The sequence below is a fragment of the Aspergillus karnatakaensis genome (assembly GCF_047715665.1).
Source record: "Aspergillus karnatakaensis strain CBS 102800 unplaced genomic scaffold BJY04scaffold_13, whole genome shotgun sequence".
Taxonomy (NCBI): domain Eukaryota; kingdom Fungi; phylum Ascomycota; class Eurotiomycetes; order Eurotiales; family Aspergillaceae; genus Aspergillus; species Aspergillus karnatakaensis.
In genome coordinates, this window is record NW_027395725.1 from 373,120 (window position 1) to 395,526 (window position 22,407).

Consider the following 22,407-nt stretch of genomic DNA (forward strand, 5'->3'; position numbering starts at 1 on the left):
TGTTTCATTTTTTCCCCTGCTATATGATGAAATCATCGTATCAGTCATCCTTAGTCGGAATGCCATACCATGGCTACATGTGTGAGGCTTTGACGACTTCAATCTTCTCTCTGAGCTATTTGTTGCTGCTGAATGTTTTGTGAATTTGTTGGAGGGTTTGTGCTAATATTATGGATTGAGTTATAGCGTACTATGCTATCTATCTAGCGAAACATCGAGCGGTGGCGATTACAAACGCCATATATGCTTGTATGTGTGTACCCAAGGCGCATGAATCCCTGCTAACGTTATGTAGATAGCCAATTTTGGTTGAGAACATCTCAAGCGCTGCTTGTTATTTCCGTCTACTCGAGCTGTATCCGCCTCGGCTTCGGGATAAGAGCCCAGAAAATGATCATTCCAATAAGCAACCCTAGAATTATCGGTTGCAAAACTTCGACTCCAGCTCGGGAGGCGATCGCTCCCGTCATGAATGGGAAGGCAGCGCAGCCAATGGATCCAAAACTGGCGGTAAATCCTACAGATTGTTAGTGACCTGCTTGTGGTCATGTCGGGTTACGTACCTATTGCACCGAGATGGAGCTCCTGGGGAATTACTTCGGTGAGGACATACAGTCCGACTGGGTAAAACGGGCCGATAAAGAATCCTGCGCAAGAAGTCAGTTATTGCTGTCTGCATTGTCATCGCCTGACCCACCTAGCAAGCAAACCGCCACTGCGTTTGCAATGATGTTCGGAATGAGCCAGAATACCAACAGGAATCCGATGGCCAGGGCAGTGTAGACGAAAACCATACGTCTCTCCCCAAACTTATGCGTCACGTCTGCCAAAGCAATGCGACCCAAAGTGAACCCGCACCAGAAAATGGATGCGACATAGCCGACTTTCTCCGGATCGCCATGTCGTACTGCTACGAGAAACTGGACCAACCATCCTATTGCCATTAGCAACGCTCAAGAGGGATCTGATGGTGGTCTTACCCCCAAGAGTGATCTCCGCCCCAGAATAGAGGAAGAAAAACATGGTGAGGAACCACAGGGAGCGATGCGACAGTGTCTCACGGAACTCACGACCTGCCGCCTCCCTAGCACCCTCATCGTTCGGTTTGAATAGCCCATGGCGAAAGTTCCAAGCTGCCAGAGAGACATTGATCACACCAAGCACCAGCGCGATCAGGTAGTATAGTTGCCATCTCGGAGTATGCGCAGCGATGGGATTCGCAATCAACGGAGCAAGGATAGTACCGACGCCGTAAACCGCATGGAGAATCCCCAGCCAGCGGTGGGAGTTGCGAACAGTCACAGTGAAGCTATTCGCCTGCGCGTCGGCCAACGCAAGCCCAAACCCAGTAAACAGAAATGCGATAAGGAAGTAGGGAAATGACGGAGCCCAGAACATCAGCGCGTAGCCGAGACACTGCACCGAGATCGCGAGCACCAGCGTTCCGCCCGTTCCTAGGTGCGAACAGATATGGATGTTCGCGAACGACGCACTGAACCCGCCGGCGAAATTGACCAGGTAGATGTAGGAGATCTCGAGAAGACCGATCTCGAACCATGGCTGGATGTATGGGATTAGTGGCCCGAGTGCAGCGTCTGTATCGCTTCGTCAGTTACATCCAATTCAAGCCGAGTCTTGCTGGATGATATGAGACACACCATTGAACCCCGCACAGAGAATCGTGAAATTCGTGCTGAAGATCTTGCCATACACATCGCTGGCATCGCTGTACGTCACTTTCGAAGCCGAAGCAGCCGACTCTTCTGGATTCTCACCATCCTCGAGGAATGGAGGCGGCTCGTCATGGTCATGTTCATACTCGTACTCGTGTTGAGTCATGATCGCCACCAGTAGCTACGGAGGAGTCTCACAGAAGCTTTCGGTGCTGAGAAGTTGGAAATCCAGGCAGAATTGGAGCTCCAGCTCTTATCAATGCGTTGCAACAAAGCTCCCGATCGGCCAGAGCAGAGGGGTAGGTAGGCTCGCGCCATGGCTCGCAAATGTCAGCCAAGTAATGGCGGAGACTGGAGTAGGCTGCACGTAGCGTCGTCTACGGAGTACTTTGCACCCGATGATCAGCCGAAGGCATTCATATAATAGAGCAAGATATCGGCCGTTTGCAGGAGGGCGGCTTCGATTGGTGCGTACGATTCATGCAGGCTGCTGACAGTCTGACGGTGCCATGTGCGTTGAGACTGGAATGAGAATCGGGCCGGCTGCCGGGAGAGCAAGGACATACTCCGTAGGTGGCTGGGGTGAGCTCGTGTTGTTGGAGCTGGCTTGTTTCACAGGGTTGTAGTGCGCAGGCAGTGTCACATCGTGTATCTTAGTCTATTGATAACTAACTATTACCCCGCAGCCACTTCCAGGCGACAGGAGTCTAACTTAGGTTACTCCGTATGGCCAACCCCGCTGCTTTGTGAAGCTATCCGTGAGGGGAACGGATGGCTTCCGTGTCTGTTGGAGTTGGTTCTGCTAGAGCCTCGTATCTGCTGAAGGTTGGCTCAGGTCTGTCTCTGCTCTGGTAATAAAAGTTTAAAGTACTAGGGAGTACACAAATCACATGTATAATAATGCATGTTCATAACTCCATGCTGAATCTGATCGCGAACAGAAGAACCTCGACTCGCATGGGAAACCATGACAGCCGGAAGCCGGAGTTGCCTCCTGCTTCCGGCCCCGGAGAGTTCTGCCTCAGGCACCACAACGCCAATGAAGCCACTCTGCACGCCACAGGCTAAAATGCGAGCTTGATCCTGCCGAGCCAATACTATACTCTCTCTCTACTTCTGATCGTCGATCTGATACAGCTCTATACTTGAACGCAAGTACAAGTCTACTTCATGATCGAGAGCTCTATAAATTAATAATGATCGTTCGATGACTTGCTGCCAACCCCGGCATCGGAGAGCAAAGGTGAAAATTTCCCCAGTTTCTGGTGGTTTCTGTTACGTCGCGGTCTGCAATTCGTGGTGCTGACCCACTGAGAACCACCATGACTGCGATCTTCTCCCGGTGGCGGATGGCAGGTCTTCTAGAAGAGTATAATCGCCGGAGAATGACACGAGGGAAGCTTCTGCGCTGACTTCCGACATTTAAACTTTTTCTCCTCACGCCTCCTCATCTTTGCCTTCTCCGACTTTTCTGTCATATATACCCTGTCTCTCTCCCACCTCCTCTCTAGGCTCTCTCTCCCATTCCGGACGCCTACTCACCTGAAACCATCCAACCTACTCGTCCTCCGAACTCGCCCTGCCGATCACTCTTCGCTCATCATTTTCTTACCCTCGCGCAAAGACACCTCTCATGACTCAAAACAACTGGGATGGGCCGGTGCCCTACACCCAGGATGCCGACGAGGCTTCCTTTGGCAATGACGAGAAGAAGGAGACCCCGCCATACGCACAGGACGCCTTCGGTGACGAGGAGTTCGCAGAGGTCAAATACAAAGTTCTAAAGTGGTGGTACGTCAACTCTTACCGAGCTTAAAGCAAAACCTAACTCTATATCAGGCAATGCGGTCTTCTGATGGTAGCCGAAACGGTGTCTCTGGGTGTTCTTTCGCTGCCCGCCGCTGTTGCGGGCTTGGGTCTTGTGCCGTATGTCGAATCTATATCACCGGAGTGAGCGTCTACTGATACATTGCAGCGCCGTCATCATTCTCGTTGCCCTAGGTCTTTTCGCAACATACACAGGATACGTCATTGGGCAGTTCAAGATGCGATATCCCCAGGTCACGAACATGGCAGACGCAGGCGAGGTCATTGGAGGGAAATGGGGCCGTGAGATTTTGGGAGTCGCGCAGATGCTTTTCTTCGTCTTCGTCATGGCGAGCCATCTGCTCACGTTTACTGTCGCAATGAACACCCTCACGAACCACGGAACGTGCTCAATTGTGTTTGGAATCGTGGGCATGGTCGTTTCGTTCATTCTCTGCTTGCCGCGGACGCTCGAGAAGATGTCCTGGCTCTCGCTAGTTTGTATGTACTGTACCATCTATATGGGTATGAGCAAAGCTAACCAAGCACAGCATTCGCCAGCATTTTGACGGCCGTCATTATCTGCATGATCGGCGTCGGCATCAACAAGCCCGGCGAGACCGTGGAGGCAGTCGTCGATACAAACCTCTACCACGGTTTCACCGCCGTGACCAACATCGTTTTCGCTTTCTGTGAGTTTTGACTCAAGTATATCCTTACTCAAACCCAGCTAATAATCCCAGGCGGACACGCCGCCTTCTTCGGAATCGCCGCCGAACTCAAAGACCCCCGCGACTTCACCAAGGGCCTTTGTCTCCTCCAAGGAATCGACATCTGCCTGTACCTCGTCGCCGCAGTCGTGATCTACCGCTACGGCGGGCCCACCGTCTCCTCTCCAGCCCTCGGCTCAGCAGGAAACGTCGTCGGAAAAGTCGCCTACGGCATTGCCCTTCCTACTGTACGTTCCTCCCTCTAATCCCTCACCTCTCCATCACAAGCTAACTAGAAATCAGATCATCATAGCTGGCGTAATTTACGGCCACGTCGCCAGCAAATACATCTACGTCCGCCTCTTCCGCGGCACCGACCGCATGCACAAGCGCGACTTCGTCGCCGTCGGCTCCTGGGTCGCCATCGCCCTCGCCCTCTGGATCCTCGCCTGGATCATCGCCTCCGCCATCCCCGTCTTCTCAAACCTGCTCTCGCTGATCACCGCGCTCTTCGCCTCGTGGTTCACCTACGGTTTGTCCGGCATTTTCTGGCTGTACATGAACAAAGGCATCTGGTTCCGCGATTGGCGCAAGACTTGCCTGACGCTCGTGAATCTGTTGGCGTTTGCGGTTGGCGCGGTGCTTTGCGGTATGGGATTGTGGGTTTCGGGGAAGGCGCTGCATGATAACCCTTCTTCTGCGAGTTTTTCGTGCGCGAATAATGCTTAGCTTTGCATCAATACCGAACCAGGTTGGTCTGGGGGCGTTTGACTGAGTGAGAGTGGTAGGAGGCCAGGTATATACGGTGAGAGATGGACTGGGTTAGTTTTGTATATAGATTTTGTCTTGGGCTGGTGTTTTTTTTTTCTATGTGGTGGGATTGGTTGCATTTGTTGTACAATACCTTTTTCTTGTTATTGCATTGCATTGCATAGCCTTTGCTATTTCATTTTCAATTGAAAGTTGAAATTCGATTCGAGAGTTGCTTAATACTACTACTTACCTATTCTATCTCACTTGATCACTCGGTTCCAAATAAGAGCTCTTGAATGATATTACTAGATCCTATGTCCAAGTCCTGGTCCAAGAAGAAGGTAAACCATGAAAACAAAAGTGATCTCTTATTTATAGAAGAAGAGAGAAAATAAAGACGAGGTATCATGTACAAAACCGAAACCGAAGATGAAAACGAAAAGAAGGCCAAGTAGCTGGGCCTGAGCAACACCAGCAACCATTGGAACCCCCATCATCCATATACCCAATTATAACTAGTAAGTACAACCCATACCTCAGCTCAGCTCAGCTCAGCCCAGCTCAAGCTAAGCTAGCTAAGCGCAAGCCGAGCCTAAACTCGAGCAAACAAGCAAGGCCAAACTAGGTCCTCCCCTTGGGACAAAGTCCATCTAGAAAACACGGTATAGAACACTCCGCTACAACTCACTCAAACTTCCCCTCTTCAACCGTCTCCTTCTCCTCCCACCCTTGCGAATCGCCTCCTCCGTCAGAATGTCACCAGGGAGGACAAACTCTCGCTCTGTGAGTTCCGGAATCGGGTGGCCAAAGGCAAGCCGCGTGCGGCCCTTCCGGTTCCCCGACATGGCCTGTTCGCGGAGATGCGGTTTAGCGTAGAAGGAGGTGAATGGTTTTTCAGGGCCTGGGGGCGGAGGAGGTGGGATGGGGAGGAGGTCGTGTTTAGATTTGGGGTTTTTGTGTTTGGTGGCGGAGTGGGCTTCTTGGAGGAGTTGGCGGGAGGCGAGGGTGTCGATGTCGATGTCTGTGTCTTCGGGGTCTGTGTTGGGGATTGAGTGCGGGGAGAGGGATGGGGAGGTTGTGTCGAGATCGAGGTCGAGGTTGTGGTATTCGTCCTCTCTCTCTGTGTCTTTGTCCTTTGCGTTTGCGTGAGCGTGCTGTGAGTCTGCGGGGTCAGAGTGGAAGGATGATGTCTTGTTCAGCTTCTTTCTCTTTTCTTCCTCCTTCCAGATTTTGAATTTCTGTAGTAGCGCTGAGATCTCTTTGATGAAGTAATCGCGTTTTGGCTCGTATCGTTTCTTGTCTTGCTCTGACAGACTGCGGCCCGTTATGCCCATGATGCGCAGCCAGTCGTGGCTTTTGAGCTCTTCGAGGAGCCGGTCGAGTTGTTGCTTTTCGTGCTGGGCGCGGTCGCGCTCGATGTTGCGGAGTTGTTTCTCTTGCCGTTCGTGCCGGCGGTGCGGTTTGAAGTAGTGGTCTGTGTTGAGGGGGTCTTCATCTTGTTCTTTTTTTTCATTTTCATTTTCGTTTTTGGACCCGGATTCCGAGTCGAGAGTAGGCTCGTGCTTGGGTTCGTCGGATGCCGGTATATCAGGGAGGGTGATAACCTCGCATTTGTATAAATTGACCAGCGGGTTTCCAAACGGCGTATCCGGCGCTTCGTCAGAACTAGTAGACGACTGGAGTGGAATTTCAGCTAAATCATCAACCAACTTGATCACTGTACTGCCCGAAAGCAACTCTACACCGACAATTAGTGACATGCAAGGTATCCCGCGACGTCGCACGCACCTGTTTTCGGAGGCTCCAAACTGATCAGCTCCTCATAATTCGGAAAATACTGCGCCAATTCGCTCCTCGCCCTCGAGCCCCCATCATGGGAGCGAAGGCTCCGCCGTTTCTCGGGCACAGCGCGATCGGCCGTCCCGGCAGGAACAGATAGTAGTGTAGGAGTCGGCTCCGCGGGCGGGACAGCTGGTCCTCTCAAGTGGCGAGAAGTATTCGGCTTCGAGCGCTCGAATCCCGGATGTTCTGACTCGGATTTGGGCGGTTGCGTCACACGGCGCTGGCGGTACGCCGCGGAGGTCGGTGTGCTCGCGGCGTTCGCGTTCAGAGAAAGTTTCGGCTGAGACTTGGATTTGAGCGACGCGGCCGGGGCTGGGGAGATAGTGTCTAGCGGATCGGGGGACTCGGGCCCTCCGTTCACGTACAATGCGGCGGAGGTCGAGGTCGGGATGGCATGGTTATAGTGGTGGAGGCGGAGGTTTCTGGCGCGCGGCGTGCCAGCTGAAGGCGGAGAGGTGGTGTGAGGGGAGGGAATGGCGAACAGCGGTCGCGGTCGGCGGAGCTTGGTGGACGCTGAGGAAGGAGGAGGGCTTTCAATGGTTGTGTCGAGGAGGTCGGGGGAGCTTTTTCGACGACGCGATGGAGGGGGATGTAGGCGAGGTCGCTTCGAGGGAGGCGGTTGGTCGGAGTTCTCACCCGGATCGTTGGGGTCTCTGCGCAGGACGCGGAGAGAGGACCTCGATCGCACGGCCATGACGGCTGTGGAGGTCATTGGAGTTGGAGATGGCGAGGGTTGTCGAAGGCGCGCCGCATACTCATCGTATCGCGACGAGGTGGTGAATCCGACGCGTGAAAGGGGGAGAAATCCGAGGGGACGAGCAGAGCGAGAATGCCGGATTCGGCCACCTCGAGGCCGTCCCGTGTTGTTTCGTCAGCATCATTCACAGTGTGTTATTCACAATCATCTAGATTATCTATTGTTGATTGTGTGTGCATAATCTATTCGACAATGTGTTGTCCTGCTCTGGTTGTCTCAGAACAGAACATGGTGAACTTCGATGAGTCTATACGGAGTACAAACACAATGCCACCCATCTCAACACAAATACAAGAGGATAATATACAGATCCAACAATCAAATAGAAACATCCTGCCCTTTCAACCCCCTCAAATACCTAACCCCCGACTCCAACATCCACCAAGCGGTATACTCATGCAGCCAACTCGGCAACCTCCTCTCCAACGGCATCTTCGCCCTCGCATCACATTCCCTCCACATGAGCGTTTCATTATGGAAAACCACCTCATCCCCCTTGACCTCAACACTTAGCACCAGCCTGCCCTGAACGCCGAATTGAAACTCGAACTCCGCCTTCTCCTCCGTGCGCAGCTTCACCCTGTGCGCATTGCAGACGAGATCGCCCTCGTTGTAGTTAAGCGTCTCCAAACGCACGGGGTCAAAGCTTTGCGCTGTCTCCGCGTCTGAGGCTGTAAACTTCAAGAGACGGGCCTGTGGCGAGGATGCAAAGCAACGCATGTTCCGGCGGAGGAGGAGTGTTAGGAGCTCTGACGGTTTGAGGTCAGGAAGGGCATCTCGGGGTGCTGAGACAGAAACATAGTCGTAGAGTGTGTAGTATTTTGAGCTGAAGACATCCGGAGGGAGTGAGGAGATGTTATAGGGTGTTGAAGCCGAGAGTTCGCCTCTTGTAGAGTGATGCGTGACTTTTGCCGCAAGGGATTGTTTCTGGTAGGAGAGGTAGACGGAGCTGCCTATCGAGAGGCCGGTGATGGTTGTTGCTGTGATGAGGAGGGGTCGGCGCATGGTGAATCGTGTCTTGTATGACCTTTCACGAGGGTCCGAGAACTGAGGGACATTGCACGAGCTTGGAGAAGGCGACTTTTTGAAGTCTTCCTTGTGTCACGGCGGGATTCGAATGAATTCCCGATCTGGGGTTCGTGAGGAAGCGAATACGAACTTGGCGCTCGGTTTCTTGGATAGCTTCGCCTCCGCTCGGATTAGGTCATTCTTGGAACTTTGACTGTTGCCACAGTTTGTTCAGTTCGGATGGTACAGACCTTTATGCATCATTAGGCCTCATGGGTTGGACAGCAGGCAACCTACAGCCCTAAGACAACGGGGCCGCTAGGGCCAATTACTTAGAGCCTTGAGGTTGAGGCCTTCAATTAAGACGCCATTAGGCTGCATATTCAATTATTTTGTGGGTTTTGTTCCGATGTCTCAGTCTGGTGGTCTGCTAAGTTTTTATGAGCCATTGCAACGGCTGTTTCGCATAAAAGGTTGTATACAGACTTGTAGTAACAGAGCCCGTTGGGACCTCTATGTACTGGTGTGCACTATTAAACAGTGTTTAGGATTTTATTTCAAACACCCCTTGCATACTACGGCAGGGTGCCTTTCCTCATTGATCAAGAGAATCCATCGCACGTCGGCTTCGGGCCTAACGGAAGGTGCAAAAGGAGAACATGGGAGTCTTCTAGGCATTTAGACAGGAGTACTGCTTGCTTGTCAAGCATTTTTGCATAGCTTTCGGCTCATAACAAGGTTTCCGCCGTCTTGATAGACCCCAATGGCTTCAGGAAGGTAGCACCAGCAGCGTCGCCCAATGGTAACTAAACAACAGCAGGGCTAAGAATCAGAGATACTCTGTAGGCCGGACTGCGTTGTATCGAAGAAAGTTGCGCCTCATGTTGCCTTGATCAGTGATTCAAGAGAACGAAAGGGTTTCACAAGGGCAACAGCAGAGCCTCCTGCACCTTCACGGAGCAGGCCCCTGCTCCGATTGATGCTTTGGCCGCATGACGCGACAAGACATAGCGGACTGAAGTACGCACATCTATCTGCCACTGAAGTAGTAAATCAGGTTAGGATGTAGCTACCAAGCGTCAAGACCATGTTTGGAGGCCGTAAGCATGGGTGATGAAGCGCCCTGACGTATGGTCCTCAGTTGCACTGCTAATTGGCAATCCAGCATATCGCCGGCTTGACTGCTGCTAAGCATCAGATTGCGGCGTTGGATTCTGCTCTAGGACTTCCCACCCCGTGTCGGTGTCTCTGAGACAGTTCGAGTGCTGTCTCCTTCGTCCACCGATGGCACGAGTGAGTAGGCTCCGGCGCGGCTGATTAGCAGTTCAACAAGCCAAAGCTTTTGATCCACACCCCTTCCGTACTTCGTAGATCAACCAAAGGCGGAGGTGGCAACATTGACCCTACGAGGGCATACTTCGGAGTTTTGACCGACAGATGGAGAACATCCGCCAACGCCCCGGCTATAACTACTGAAGTTTAAGACTGACGATTCGGCGAAGCTCAACATGCTGCTGATGACGACGAGCAGCCCTCGTGCAGGCGGGTGCTGGGTCAGAGGGGGTAGGTCAGACCTAGTTCAATACTCATTAGTTAAGAATCCGAAAAATAAAATGCGTATTAATGATGAACTCATGATGTCCTGCCTCGGCCGGAGTTGGTCCGGGTATTGTTCAGTAGGTAGAAAGCCCACGTTTGCAGCCCGGAAAAAAGCAGGTCAGGTCGGTCGTTGTCTGGCTAGCGGCATCAGGATAAGGAAACGTGGGGGTGGCAGGTTTGAAGCCCCAAAGAGTCAGGTGTATTTTAATCCGGACGATGTGAGGAGAGGACAAGATTATTGAACAGTGAAGAGAGTGAAAGGAAGGCGGATGGAGTAGACCCCCATAGTGTGGGGTTGCGTGGGGGTTGGACGGGGAGCTGGATACAGGATACACCACCCAAACGACCTCCAATCTTCCACTCTTCCACATCTGCTCCTCTGCGAGCCCCTCTCCAGGATTCACCTTCCGATGGCCCTCTCCATGACTTCCTCCACTTTTAAACCCCCCGACCCCCCTTGATCTCGCTCCGTTTGTCCTTCTTTCTGTTCCTCTTCTCCCCGCTTTTCCAGTCGCCCCTCAAAGCTTCTACTACCGCAGTAAGTTCTCCATCCCGGACTATACATAACCTACTAATTTGGCCCTTCTACCAGATCATGACCAATCGGCCCCTCGTCCCCGGCGTCTACGTCCCAACCGTCGCCTTCTTCCTCGAAAACGAAGATGTGGACACTGCCACCGTTGAAAAACACGCCGCCTATCTCGGAAAGACAGGAATTGCCGGCATCGTGGTACAAGGAAGCAATGGCGAAGCAGTCCATTTAGACCGCGAAGAGCGCAACCTCATCACATCGGCGACTCGTCGCGCCCTCGACTCTGTCGGCGCCACTTCCTTGCCCGTTATCGTTGGCACCGGTGGCGCCTCTACCCGCGAAACCATTAACCTCTGCAAAGACGCCGCCGCCTCTGGTGGAGATTACGTCCTCGTCCTCCCGCCGAGCTACTACAAGGGACTCATTTCGAACGACGCCCTGCTCGATCACTTCCGCGCTGTCGCCGACGCCTCTCCGATTCCCGTTCTCATCTACAACTTCCCCGGAGCATCATCGGGTCTAGACCTCTCTTCAGACGACATCCTTGCCCTTTCGTCACACCCGAACATCATCGGCACCAAGCTGACATGCGGCAACACGGGTAAGCTCGCTCGTGTTGCTGCGGGAGCGGGACCATCGTTTCTCACCTTCGGCGGCTCGTGCGATTTCACCCTTCAGACTCTTATTGCCGGCGGCGTTGGCGTTATCGCTGGTACAGCGAACCTCATACCCCGCGCTTGCGTGAACATCATAGATCTATACCGCGCCGGTCGGGTCGAAGAAGCCCAGAAGGTTCAAGCCATTGTGGCTCGTGCCGATTGGCTTGCTATCAAGGGCGGATTCGTGGCTGTGAAGAGCGCTTTGCAGTCCTACCGCGGGTATGGACTTCAACCCCGCCGACCGTGCGTTGCGCCTTCAGCAGAAGGTGTGGCGGCCTTGAAAGAGGGATTCAGCGAGGGCATCGATCTTGAGAGAAAATTGGAGGCGTCGCAATAGGTCGTTCGGGATGTAGTCATGAAGCTTGTCACGGCCGTAGAAGAAATGATACCGCATTGCACCGTTGCAGATCTGTACACCGAAGTGGTTGTCAATTTTGTCACTATATGTAAATATCGTCTCACGAGGCCTGGTCACCCCTCCAGTTTTGAGCCATGGACGTAATAAAGAAGGTGGGGAGCGACCATAGGTTTTCTTTGTCTCTCACCCGGGTAGATTGAATCTCATGCAGGGTGGTGATAGTATCATGTATTAAGGTCAATGCTCTGCAGTGGTTGCGGAATAAACGATGCAAATGGTACACCCCACGCTTTTGGTCCATGTCCGTGATCCGCGGGGGGAAACATTCCTTCAGGCGCATCTATACGGCGACAAGACCTTTTATTGGTTGCCTTCTGAGCCATATCTGGTCGCCAACAGGTGAGCGTGACGTTTTCATAGAAGGTACGCGGCTGCTTGCTGGGGTGTTTTCGTCTTGCATCATGCTGCGTCGGCACCAAGTCCATGGTCATCCTGACGGTATATCTTCCGACGCTAGACTTTGTTGATTTGAGACGATGTCGTCGACTAAGTCCAGCCCCATGGACTGACCGGATTGGCGGCATGCCATTACCGATCGGGAGCCATGGTACTGTGGGTGTGGACGGCGAGTGGAATCACTGGAATGTGCCCTGGTAGTTTATTGTGGCTCAAATCCGGGGTCTGTGCTTGTGCTTGAATCGATAAGCGAGAGTATCGAGATGGTGTACTCCGGAATTTACGATGGTCAGGCGATTAACTCTCCGAAGCATCTCCAGATGCGCTGGTCACCATGAACAGAATCTCGAGACGACCATCTTGAGTGGGGTAAGACGCTTTGTATGCTCGGCGCCAACACGAGTGATGTAGGGTTTGCAATGTCACTGTAGCAAGTTCAAAGCTACCCTAGATGTCTTCTTGATAAAGACGGAGTAACGGCCAAGCTCCTAATACGAGGCACCAAGGTTCGAGAGGACATTTGGTGAGTCGAGATAGATACGTCACGCTCGGCTGCAGTCCTGGATGTAACATTATTTGCACCGGCGATGAAACAGAAGCATTGTTGGCTTAGAGTTCCTGAGCTAGAGAGGTGGTTGACCAGTTGGAGCCGGGAGCTAAGCTGTTAGCTTCACTCTATGTGAAATTGGGGGCGATGAAGATCCCTGTTTGAACCTCACATGCGAGGGATAAGGAGGCATTATCGCGATGGAAGCCTTGGAAGGCATACTCAGCACTGTATAGTTCCATTTGCGAGTGGAGCTGGTGCATATCTCACGGGAGATGAGGAATGGTGAGTGGATGAGAGGAGAAGAAAGCAATGTAGGAGACGGGAAGGGTGTTTGTCTATAAAGGCAGGGGATCGGTGTTGATCTGCACCACCTGACTGCCTGTCTCTCAGCTTGTTTGTTCTTCAACCTCTCTTGCCCCCTTTCCGATCGCTGGTCCTCCTCATCTACAATCCAATTCTGAGGAGCGTTTATGATATCCTATCGTTAGGGTTCTTATCATGACTTACGCCCGTCTGTGCACCGTGTTGATCGCGGTGGCTTCCTCGGTCGCCGCCGTCAAGGTCAATCCACTCCCAGCTCCACGCCACATTTCTTGGGGGTCCTCAGGCCCAAAGCCATTGTCATCTTCTGTTACACTGCGTGTTGATCAGGATACCACCGATAGTATCATCACAAACGCGTGGGATCGTACATGGGAGTCTATTGTGTCTCTCCAATGGGTCCCGCAAGCTGTCGAAGCGCCCATCTCCTCTTTTGAGCCTTTTCCAACACCAACTCCTTCGCCAAGCAGCGCCGCCAACAAGAAGCGTGCGGAGCTCTCGATACAAATTGTGGACGTTGATGTGGAGGATTGGGACGCCGACTTGCAACATGATGTGGACGAATCCTATACTCTTGACACCAGAGACGGCTCGGAAACCATTGACATTACAGCAAAGACTGTTTGGGGTGTCCTACGTGCCTTTACCACTCTCCAACAGCTGATCATCTCGGACGGCAACGGTGGTTTGATCATCGAGCAGCCAGTTCAAATCAAAGACGCACCCCTCTACCCGTATCGTGGAATCATGGTCGACACTGGCCGCAACTTCATCTCTGTGCGCAAGCTCAAAGAACAGTTGGATGGGATGGCACTGGCAAAGCTGAATGTTCTACATTGGCATTTGGATGACACCCAATCCTGGCCTGTGCATATTGAGGCCTATCCCGAAATGATCAAGGATGCGTATTCGGCGAGGGAGACTTACACTCACGACGACCTGCGCGAAGTTGTGGCTTACGCCCGTGCTCGAGGAGTTCGAGTAATTCCTGAAGTCGACATGCCCGCTCATTCTGCCTCTGGATGGCAGCAAGTCGATCCCAATATTGTGGTCTGTGCTGATTCTTGGTGGTCCAACGACAACTGGCCCTTGCATACTGCAGTGCAGCCGAACCCAGGTCAGCTCGATATCATCAACCCGCATACATACGACATTGTTCGCGATGTTTACACTGAGCTTTCGGGTATCTTCCCTGATGACTGGTTTCACGTGGGCGGCGACGAAATCAATGCCAACTGCTACAACTTCAGCACCTACGTTACTGAATGGTTTGCTGAGGACGATTCGCGCACTTACAACGACCTAATGCAACATTGGGTCGACAATGCCGTGCCAATCTTCAAAGGTGTTAGTGAAGCTCGCCGTCTAGTCATGTGGGAAGACGTTGTCCTCAATGTCGAGCACGCCAATGACGTCCCGACAGACATTGTCATGCAGAGCTGGAACAAGGGAATTGAAAACATCGACAAGCTCACCGAAGCCGGCTACGATGTGATCGTCTCTTCTTCCGAGTTCCTCTACCTCGATTGTGGCCACGGAGGCTACGTCACCAACGACCACCGCTACGACGAAGTAGTCAACCCCGACCCTGACGTTCCCAGCTTCAACTACGGCGGCATCGGCGGATCCTGGTGCGCCCCATACAAGACTTGGCAACGAATCTACAACTACGACTTTACCACAAACCTCACCGAAAGCCAGAAAGAGCACGTCATTGGCGCCACCGCTCCGCTCTGGGCTGAACAGGTTGACGACGTGAATGTCTCCAACATGTTCTGGCCTCGTGCAGCAGCACTCGGAGAGCTCGTGTGGTCAGGAAACCGTGATGCTAAGGGCAACAAGCGGACAACCCTATTCACACAGCGCCTGCTCAACTTCCGCGAGTACCTCGTTGCGAACGGCGTGCTGGCCTCTCCTGTTGTCCCTAAGTACTGTTTGCAGAACCCGCACGCTTGTGATTTGAATTACGACCAGACGGCTCTTCATTAGTATTTTTAAGCCATATCAAATAGGAGGAATAACACTGCTCGCGAGTCGCAAACTTTCAAACCACCAAACCAGTGACCGAACGTAGCAGTAGACAAAACACAACGGCATATGTCACCAAACTACAAACCCACCCACCCAAACTCCACCCCTGCTACACCTTAGATACTCCTCCTGCTAAATCACCCCAAAGGCTCCGGCCCGCCCACCATCCCCAACCTCCATACATCGGGAATGTCATACCGATACCCATCCTTAAGCTCCTCGGCAAAGTACTCCCGCGCCCCAATCCCATCGCGCCACCGAGACATATCAACCGGGTGAGCATGGCTCCGCAATGACATCTCCCACAGCGGCCGCGGGTCTTTACACTTGTGCACCGCATCGTTGCCGTCAACATGCCACCAAGCTTTTCCGTCCCGGAGGACTTTCTTCGGTCGTTCGAGGGTGTCGTCTGCTGCGCAAATGAGGGCCTGTTGTTTTAAGAATCAACCAACGTTAGCTTCGTCTCGTTATCTCATGGGATTGGTGGTTCAACAAAATCAAACCAAGCACAAACGAAACAACGACATAAGTAAAAGAATAAAAGAGTATAACCAACCTGTGCAATATAATCAAAGCAATGCGCCCAATGATCCATATCCCTCTTCTCCTCGCCCGTCATATGCGGACTACTCGTGCTATTCACCCGATTCGTATTCTCCGTGAAGATCAAGCCCCGGATACTAATCAGGCAGTGGAGCTGATGCATCATTGCCAATCCCAGTCCCAGTCCTTGCTCATTGCCGCTATTCTCGGCCTTGATGCCTGGGTAGTCGTCGAGGTGGGAAACTGTTGATTCCTGCACGCGTAGACCGACAGCTGCGTGGCCGGGTGTGAGGATTTCTTCCCAGATGAGCGGGTGCAGGGCGTCTTTGTGGGTGTTTTGGAGGACCGGGGAGTCGTTGTAGATGCGGAAGTGGGCGCCGTCGAATTTTGGGGTGTGGAGGACCGGGTTTAGGTTGTTGGTGTTGGGGTTTATGTTGGGGTTTGGATTGGGGGTGGGGTTTGTGATGATGATTTGGGGGCATTGTTGGGCTGTGGATGCGGAGGTGGCGTCGGAGAGGATTCGCGAAGGGCCGATGATGAGGATTAGGAGGGAGAGGACGAGGATGGTGGCGATTGTGAGGATTGTGATGTTTAGAGGGGAGGTTGTTGGGGGGTTGTTGTGGTGGCCCATGTTGTTCTGTTTTGGGTGCTTTTTTGGCTCTTTTGATGTATGGACTGTGGAATCTCGAATCCGAGGTACTTCAGTACCTAGGTAGGTGTAGCTTCGGCCGGTAGTTGTGGGTTCTGCAGGTATCGGTAGTTCTACCTGAGATGAAAGAGAGAGGTTGCATCTGAGACCGTTAGATCTTGCATGGTGATGAAGAGCCCGGGCAAATTTATAAAGAGTACTTGGTGTCTATTCAAAAAGCTTGATTGAGCTAGCAGGGGCAGCTTGTCAATAGGCAATTTGAATGAATAGGACGGTTGGGAGTGTTATTGAGTCCTGTTTGGGAAGACAAAGAATCTCTCGGCAAACGGTTGTTGACGATCATGATCGACGGCGGCACTTGGCCAGTAGGAGTAAAAAGATACTCATCGAGGAACTTTTAGTGGTGCTGATCTGCAGTTGTTCGGAGGGTTTGTTTGATGGCGTAACATTTGTAGAGGAGAAAAGGGAGGTAGGTTGCGTCTTTAGCAAGGTTAGGATTGGTCTGCTCGGCCGCTCATACTGGTGAATCTGATCTGACGTTGGGAAAGGGGAGCTAGGTACTGACCGGCTAAGTCACAGCACTGGAGCCTATCTATCGTCAATAACGTATACGATGGCCTGACGTGCGAATCAAGCTGCCAAGGACATAGATTGCGATGCACTACAAGCGGAAGGACCTCTATCCAATCCAGTAGTTGTTGCAGAACGCTAAGATTCATGTCTATACAATGACTATAGCAGGGCGACCTCTTTGATATCCGGGTGAGGATACCCCACAGCTGCAAGCACCTTCTGCAGACAAGTTGAGCGCCGCCGTAATTCATCCCATTCCGCTTGAGCCTTGACCATAAGTGTACCGGCCAGTAATGTCCCATTAAGCTCAACAACCCCTGCTTGCTCCACATCCTTGCGCGTTGCGTCGTCCACCGAAACGACAGCACTCACACTCCTCCTTGGGCAAATCATCATTGTTGACTCCGTCATCGCAAGGTTATAACTCACAGCCGCAGGCCCTGTGCTTGAATGTAGTTGACTTCGGGGAACTCCCGCAGCCACCGCAGCGGCTTTATATAGAGATAGGTATATTTCGTGAAGCTTCTCCGCAGACGAGTCCGGCGGGATAGTAAGGGCAAAGTTGGCCAGTGGAATGTTTGTTATGCGTCGGAATTCCGACTCCGACGAAGCTGGTTCTGACGGGACGGCGTCGATTAATGGTTTCCAGGATCCCGTCTCGTCGTCCTCCGACATCGCCTCCACAGGGATGAACTGGAGATGTCTATGTGGCTGGCTCGCACCGCTCTCATACCCCGAGTTGAAGAACGCGAACAGTCGCCGGGACCTTGTTCCGTCTGGTTTCTTTTCTTCGCCCCATGCTCTGACGCAAGCGTACGCTGCTGCTAGGTCCTCCTTGTTGAGTATGTCCGTTTGTTCCTCCCAGGCTGTTGTCGCAAGGATGAAATGGTTCGGTATGACAGGGAACTTGTTAAGTACGAGGAAATGCGTTGGGTTTTCTTTCGGGATGTGCGCGATTAAGAGGTCGGGGGAGGGGTTCTCGAAGGGGTCGAATCGTTTCCCTGTGCTGGCTTCGTCTGGCTTTGGCTTGCCGGTTGGTTTGTTCGCAAGAGCAGGGCAGTATCGCAGTTGGTACTATAAGAGGATCCTGTCAGCAGTTGGATAATGAGCTGTGTCAAGTCCGGAGCTCACTGGAACGCCACCGGGGCGTAGAATCTCGAGATGTGTCTGAGAGAAGATCAAATGGCCAGCGTCCTTAGCAGCAGTAAAGCGCTTCGCTACCAGAGCAGGGAGGCTCTCTGTGAGGCCTAGATTCATGATGTAACGATATTGTTGGATTAAGTTCGTTGGAGATGGGAGTTGGAGAGAGCAGCTGGGTCTGCCTCGTCGATTTTCGGAGAAGCGGCCAGAATGCGGGGTAGGATAAACACTCTGCTTTTCTACTGCCGCAAGGCTGGAAACCAACGCACCCAACCTGCACTTTTGTTTGCTAACAAAAGCAAAGAGAGAAAGCAAGAAGTCAATATGAGTCGCCTAGTCGCCTAGTCCCCTCGAGTCCTCAGTGCTCTGCCTGCATCCTTTCAACTCATCTTCATTCCTCTTGACAACTACAAATATATATATTTTTCATCCTCCGCAACAAAAGTACATCAAAGTCGACAGCAGCCATGGCACCAGCAGATCTCTTCATCGCCAGCCTCAATTTCACTTACGCAGAGTCGCTCAGCTCAGCCATCTACAGATTTGCCGCAGACAGGTCCCTCGTCCTCTCTGGCGCCGAGCACCTCGCCCATATCTCCTCCAAATGGGAGTGGAAGGATATTCTACACTGGCTTACAAGCCCTGGTATGAGTTCTTCCAACCATCCCCTTTCTAAACAGCCATTAACTAAACGATTCCGAATCTAAAGATCATGCCCCGATCATCATGGCCTGGTGCATCACATTCACAGTCGTCATGCTCCTCATACTGAGCATCGGATTCGGACCTGGAGGCGTTGTTGCCGGTACATTTACACCCTTCCATGACAGGCTTTCCTCTATCAGTAGTGGATACATGGAGCTGACGTTTATTGTCTATAGGATCTTGTGCAGCAATGTTCCAATCATACATGTACGGCGGCTTCACTCCAGCCGGTGGAATCTTCGCTGCGCTGACGAGTATGGCGATGCTGGGGACGTTGGCGATACCAGCTATGTTTGTAGCTGCGTTGATTGCGACGGGGGTTGCCTTAATTGTTTGGAGGGTGACTGCTCATGGATGAGATAAAGTATACACTGTCAGGGTGTAAGAGTGTGTTCTGTATACAGCCAGGGCTAGGGATTGAGGCTGTGGAAGTGTGAACTTTTGTTGGAGGAGAATTAGGCTTCAAGGCTACCTGATCTCGGAAGAGCCTGCTGGGTAAGGAGATATCTTCAGGTATTGACCTATATATATCCTTATCTGAAACTGAGGTCTCATGAGATCACCTCATCGACACGAAATCATGCCCAGATAGATACTACTTTGCCTAAGTGAGGCATTCAACGAGAGATGCTGTTGCTTCTGTAGCAGCACACCCAGACACAAATCGACATCGCCCTGACCCTTCCCATAGCATGAGTCTTCATCAGCAGATAATTGCAGCCTCATGTTGCAGAGTAACCCATTACACAACCACAGCCAAGACATCTGGCCACCACACTCCCCGCAAGACGAAGAAGCAAAGAACAGGCTACTCTCGTCTTTCTCTCCCCAGCCGCAGTATACACATATATACACCCCCTGTCCCCCCTGGCTCTAGCTCCAATCTCTTTCACTAATATCTCATCATGTGGATAGCTCGAGGTGAAGCAAGTTAAGGCGCGGCGGTGAACGTGTATTGCTGGCGAGATGCTGAGGTATAGGCAATTCGCGACGAAATCCGAAGAAGAGCGTTGGACTGGGTTCCAACGTTTTCCGCAGGTGAGCTTCCATTCTCTGGTAGGTAGAGGGAGGGATGATGGATGTCCTTGTCTTTCAGTTTGAAGATTAACGGGTGCTCACTGCCACTGTGCTCACTTCGTGGGCATGGCTCGGGCATGGTACTGATATGGAAGTTGCTTTGCTCAGGTGCTGTTTTTGAATTGCTGGATGGACGCCGTGGGCATCAGTTGTTAATGGAGGCAAGCGGTATCTGGGTGCTCTGCGGATGTCACGATGTAAAGCCGGTTATTTCTGGATCAATTGACACTGACCGGACGGGTTTGTTGTAGAGTTGTCATTGTAGAAGATATGTTGTTGTGGAAATCGACTTCCGAGGGGAGATGAGGTATACGTTTACGCCTGTAGCATCTGGAATATATCAGCGCTGCTTCTGTCTGAGTTGTATGATTAGTATAGAGGGGAGGAATGGAAGCAGGGTTTAATCAACTTCTCCATGTTTATCCTGTTATTTCACGGATCTAAAGGCATATTGAGGCTGGCAAGATAGGCCCCAATTTGGGGTTAGATGAGTGAAGGTATCAGTTACATTGCTCCTATGTTATCATCAAGAAAATGGCTACAGACGGATTGTTCGAATCCTACAGACCATCCCTTCACGTTCTTCAGTGGGAGGCTCAGTAGACCCTGTAGATGGCCAAGTAAACAAGGCCGTCGACCATCTACAGCCCAGCCTTGTAAGCACAGATCAACAACGCCAATCCGCGGCACTTACTCTGGGTCCATTGCACCCCTGCACATCCAGCTGCCATCTCCCTTCTCCTCATCGCTCTCCTGAAAGATCAGCATCTGCAAGAACAGCACATCAAACCTTACCGTCCTCATTCCGCGCCAAACACCTCAACTCCACCTGCATCGAAAAGGGGGTCCATGGATTCTCATGCAGCCCAAGAGACCCAGGGTCCTGAATTTCACTCAACGTCGCCAGCAAGAAACAGCCATTGGCCAATCTAAACACGGACTAAAGGATTGGCCCGGTTTGGGACTAGAGACCAGAGACCCCGGATCTCCCAGGCAATTGGGTGAGGCTTTTATGAGGCCCTGCCGTGTTGGACTAATGAACGGGCAGAGATGGCGGTTTAACTCTGGCCCGGCCTTGTCCCGGCGGGTTGGACTCAGCTATGGGTGGTGGTATGGTATTCTTGGTCCATACACTGGCTGTAATCAACGGACGCAGCTGGCTTGACTTCGCGTGGCTTTTCTTGGGTCTGTGACTCTGTAGCGCCACGGTAGGTAAGGCCGGACATTGCCCGATTCCAAATAACGGCTATCCTAGATGCAGCCGATGACAACCTGAAACGTGCCTCTGGTCTTGATCATTTGGAGGCGCGTGCTTGCCACTAACTGATGCTCTGGGGTGGACCCGTAGAAGACTCAGCCCTGTCGCTGCTCACTTGGGTAAACAACAGCATGCAGTGTAATACCATGCCGGTTAACCCGATAACTAGGCTGATTTGAGATAGTGTTTAGATTGAAGGGAAGCGAATGGAGAGAGCCCCATGGCTCCGCGGCTCCGCGGCCCAGCTGTCGATAGCACGCAGAGATGAACTGATTTGCTCGGGGAGTTCCACATCATCAAGGTGGTCATTTCAACGGTCCACGTCAATTTAACCTTCCAAAGAGCCGGCCCGTTAACGAATTACGAGGTAATGCGTTCAGGCGTTCAGAGTGTTCTGACCGCGCCCAGGAATATAGGGCTGATAGTGTTCTTCTCCCTGCATTGTCCTGTTTTGAGCGAGTGCAACGTTGCTCGCGCCCGCGGCTAGACAGACTCGAGGGAAGCGAGTCAGCTGAAGGACACGCAGTAGTCAAGACACTAAAAGTAGAGTGCGTACGTGTTGTACTTTCTCGAGAAGTGAAAAGGGGGGGGGAGGAACGCATCCCTGCACGAAGATTAATATCGATTGAGGCTTAGACGCATGGAGTAGGGGACTTGACCAGCATTCCTTCCCTGGGGAAAAAATACTCAGCCCTACGAGACCCGTTGATTACCTGATCGGAAATGTATCTGGCTGGGTCCTATCCTTGTCGCCGCATTACCTCCGATATTATACTGCTGACTCCGTAAAGTCCGTACACAGCGGCCAATCTGGCTAACTGCGTTGGCGACAACTTGGCCCACTTTCGCTTGGAGCACTCGGCGCTCTTGAGGATACGCGTAATTCTCGAGCCCAGGGTGATGAGCATCGCAGATAGAGTGGTGGTAGTACAGAGGATTCAATATCGTGGGGGGCTGCTAAATGAGTTGGCCAATCCAAAGCAGGGGCCAACAGACATGGGTACGCACTGATACTGAAGATTCGGCGGGCGTACATCGCAGAGTACGGAGTCGTGGCCACTTTCAGATGCAATTGTATCTGCAACCAACATGGCGAACTGATTGGCACATCGAGCCTGGTATGTTTTCTGGCCTGGAGGGGATAGCCGTGCCCCGAATGATATCTGGCGGACTGTGAACTCCCGCACAGACAGCACCGGATGGGGTATAATCTGAGCGTAAATGGACAAGCTTGGCAAATCAGCCAATAGCATGATGCATGGCCATTTAAGACCCTGGTTATTTGTGTGGGATGCATTCGCGCTGCAACATTAATAATGGGAGATGGGAGGCCTTACCGCAGTCTGGTGCTGACCGAACATTTTGTATGGGGGCCGGAGGGTTCTTCACCCAAAGACACGGTGAGGA

The 22,407-nt window shown here is 52.2% G+C and overlaps 11 protein-coding genes across 11 annotated transcripts; 5 read left to right on the forward strand and 6 right to left on the reverse strand.

Moving 5' to 3' along the window:
* Positions 1-57: 57 nt before the first annotated feature.
* BJY04DRAFT_184279 (putative MFS transporter) lies at positions 58-2,317 on the reverse strand. The gene is made up of 5 exons (XM_073710590.1): positions 1,659-2,317; positions 981-1,595; positions 698-934; positions 564-647; positions 58-517 (listed from the first exon to the last, which is right to left on the reverse strand). The coding sequence occupies exons 1-5, from the start codon at positions 1,837-1,839 to the stop codon at positions 345-347; spliced, it is 1,290 nt and encodes a 429-aa protein (XP_073573559.1). The 5' UTR covers positions 1,840-2,317; the 3' UTR covers positions 58-344.
* Positions 2,318-2,758: 441 nt separating this feature from the next.
* BJY04DRAFT_184283 (neutral amino acid permease) lies at positions 2,759-5,231 on the forward strand. The gene is made up of 6 exons (XM_073710591.1): positions 2,759-3,464; positions 3,513-3,599; positions 3,649-3,980; positions 4,031-4,171; positions 4,223-4,437; positions 4,493-5,231. Exons 1-6 carry the CDS (start codon positions 3,307-3,309, stop codon positions 4,916-4,918), a joined length of 1,359 nt encoding a protein of 452 aa, XP_073573560.1. The 5' UTR covers positions 2,759-3,306; the 3' UTR covers positions 4,919-5,231.
* A 254-nt stretch (positions 5,232-5,485) lies between these two features.
* Positions 5,486-7,677, reverse strand: BJY04DRAFT_23653 (acetyltransferase SAS4-like domain-containing protein). The gene is made up of 2 exons (XM_073719982.1): positions 6,731-7,677; positions 5,486-6,680 (listed from the first exon to the last, which is right to left on the reverse strand). The coding sequence occupies exons 1-2, from the start codon at positions 7,494-7,496 to the stop codon at positions 5,620-5,622; spliced, it is 1,827 nt and encodes a 608-aa protein (XP_073573561.1). The 5' UTR covers positions 7,497-7,677; the 3' UTR covers positions 5,486-5,619.
* BJY04DRAFT_23652 (uncharacterized protein) lies at positions 7,678-8,789 on the reverse strand. The gene has a single exon (XM_073719981.1). It carries the CDS (start codon positions 8,544-8,546, stop codon positions 7,860-7,862), a length of 687 nt encoding a protein of 228 aa, XP_073573562.1. The 5' UTR covers positions 8,547-8,789; the 3' UTR covers positions 7,678-7,859.
* Positions 8,790-10,566: 1,777 nt separating this feature from the next.
* Positions 10,567-11,798, forward strand: BJY04DRAFT_23659 (dihydrodipicolinate synthase family protein). The gene has a single exon (XM_073719983.1). It carries the CDS (start codon positions 10,744-10,746, stop codon positions 11,674-11,676), a length of 933 nt encoding a protein of 310 aa, XP_073573563.1. The 5' UTR covers positions 10,567-10,743; the 3' UTR covers positions 11,677-11,798.
* A 1,261-nt stretch (positions 11,799-13,059) lies between these two features.
* Positions 13,060-15,199, forward strand: BJY04DRAFT_23667 (beta-N-acetylhexosaminidase). The gene has a single exon (XM_073719984.1). The coding sequence runs from the start codon at positions 13,202-13,204 to the stop codon at positions 15,011-15,013; it is 1,812 nt and encodes a 603-aa protein (XP_073573564.1). The 5' UTR covers positions 13,060-13,201; the 3' UTR covers positions 15,014-15,199.
* On the reverse strand, positions 15,193-16,715 carry BJY04DRAFT_226407 (uncharacterized protein; the record flags this gene model as incomplete). Its single annotated transcript, XM_073718407.1, has 2 exons — positions 15,612-16,715; positions 15,193-15,483 (listed from the first exon to the last, which is right to left on the reverse strand). Exons 1-2 carry the CDS (start codon positions 16,227-16,229, stop codon positions 15,193-15,195), a joined length of 909 nt encoding a protein of 302 aa, XP_073573565.1. The 5' UTR covers positions 16,230-16,715.
* Positions 16,716-16,879: 164 nt separating this feature from the next.
* BJY04DRAFT_184293 (putative bis(5'-nucleosyl)-tetraphosphatase) lies at positions 16,880-18,111 on the reverse strand. The gene is made up of 2 exons (XM_073710592.1): positions 17,952-18,111; positions 16,880-17,894 (listed from the first exon to the last, which is right to left on the reverse strand). The coding sequence occupies exons 1-2, from the start codon at positions 18,075-18,077 to the stop codon at positions 16,980-16,982; spliced, it is 1,041 nt and encodes a 346-aa protein (XP_073573566.1). The 5' UTR covers positions 18,078-18,111; the 3' UTR covers positions 16,880-16,979.
* A 316-nt stretch (positions 18,112-18,427) lies between these two features.
* Positions 18,428-19,023, forward strand: BJY04DRAFT_216097 (uncharacterized protein; the record flags this gene model as incomplete). The annotated part of the gene is made up of 3 exons (XM_073715633.1): positions 18,428-18,605; positions 18,670-18,765; positions 18,842-19,023. 3 exons carry the CDS (start codon positions 18,428-18,430, stop codon positions 19,021-19,023), a joined length of 456 nt encoding a protein of 151 aa, XP_073573567.1.
* Positions 19,024-20,231: 1,208 nt separating this feature from the next.
* On the forward strand, positions 20,232-21,497 carry BJY04DRAFT_184297 (uncharacterized protein). Its single transcript, XM_073710593.1, has one exon. The coding sequence runs from the start codon at positions 20,602-20,604 to the stop codon at positions 20,905-20,907; it is 306 nt and encodes a 101-aa protein (XP_073573568.1). The 5' UTR covers positions 20,232-20,601; the 3' UTR covers positions 20,908-21,497.
* Positions 21,498-21,579: 82 nt separating this feature from the next.
* Positions 21,580-22,054, reverse strand: BJY04DRAFT_184299 (uncharacterized protein). The gene has a single exon (XM_073710594.1). The coding sequence runs from the start codon at positions 22,034-22,036 to the stop codon at positions 21,815-21,817; it is 222 nt and encodes a 73-aa protein (XP_073573569.1). The 5' UTR covers positions 22,037-22,054; the 3' UTR covers positions 21,580-21,814.
* Between the last annotated feature and the right edge of the window lie 353 nt (positions 22,055-22,407).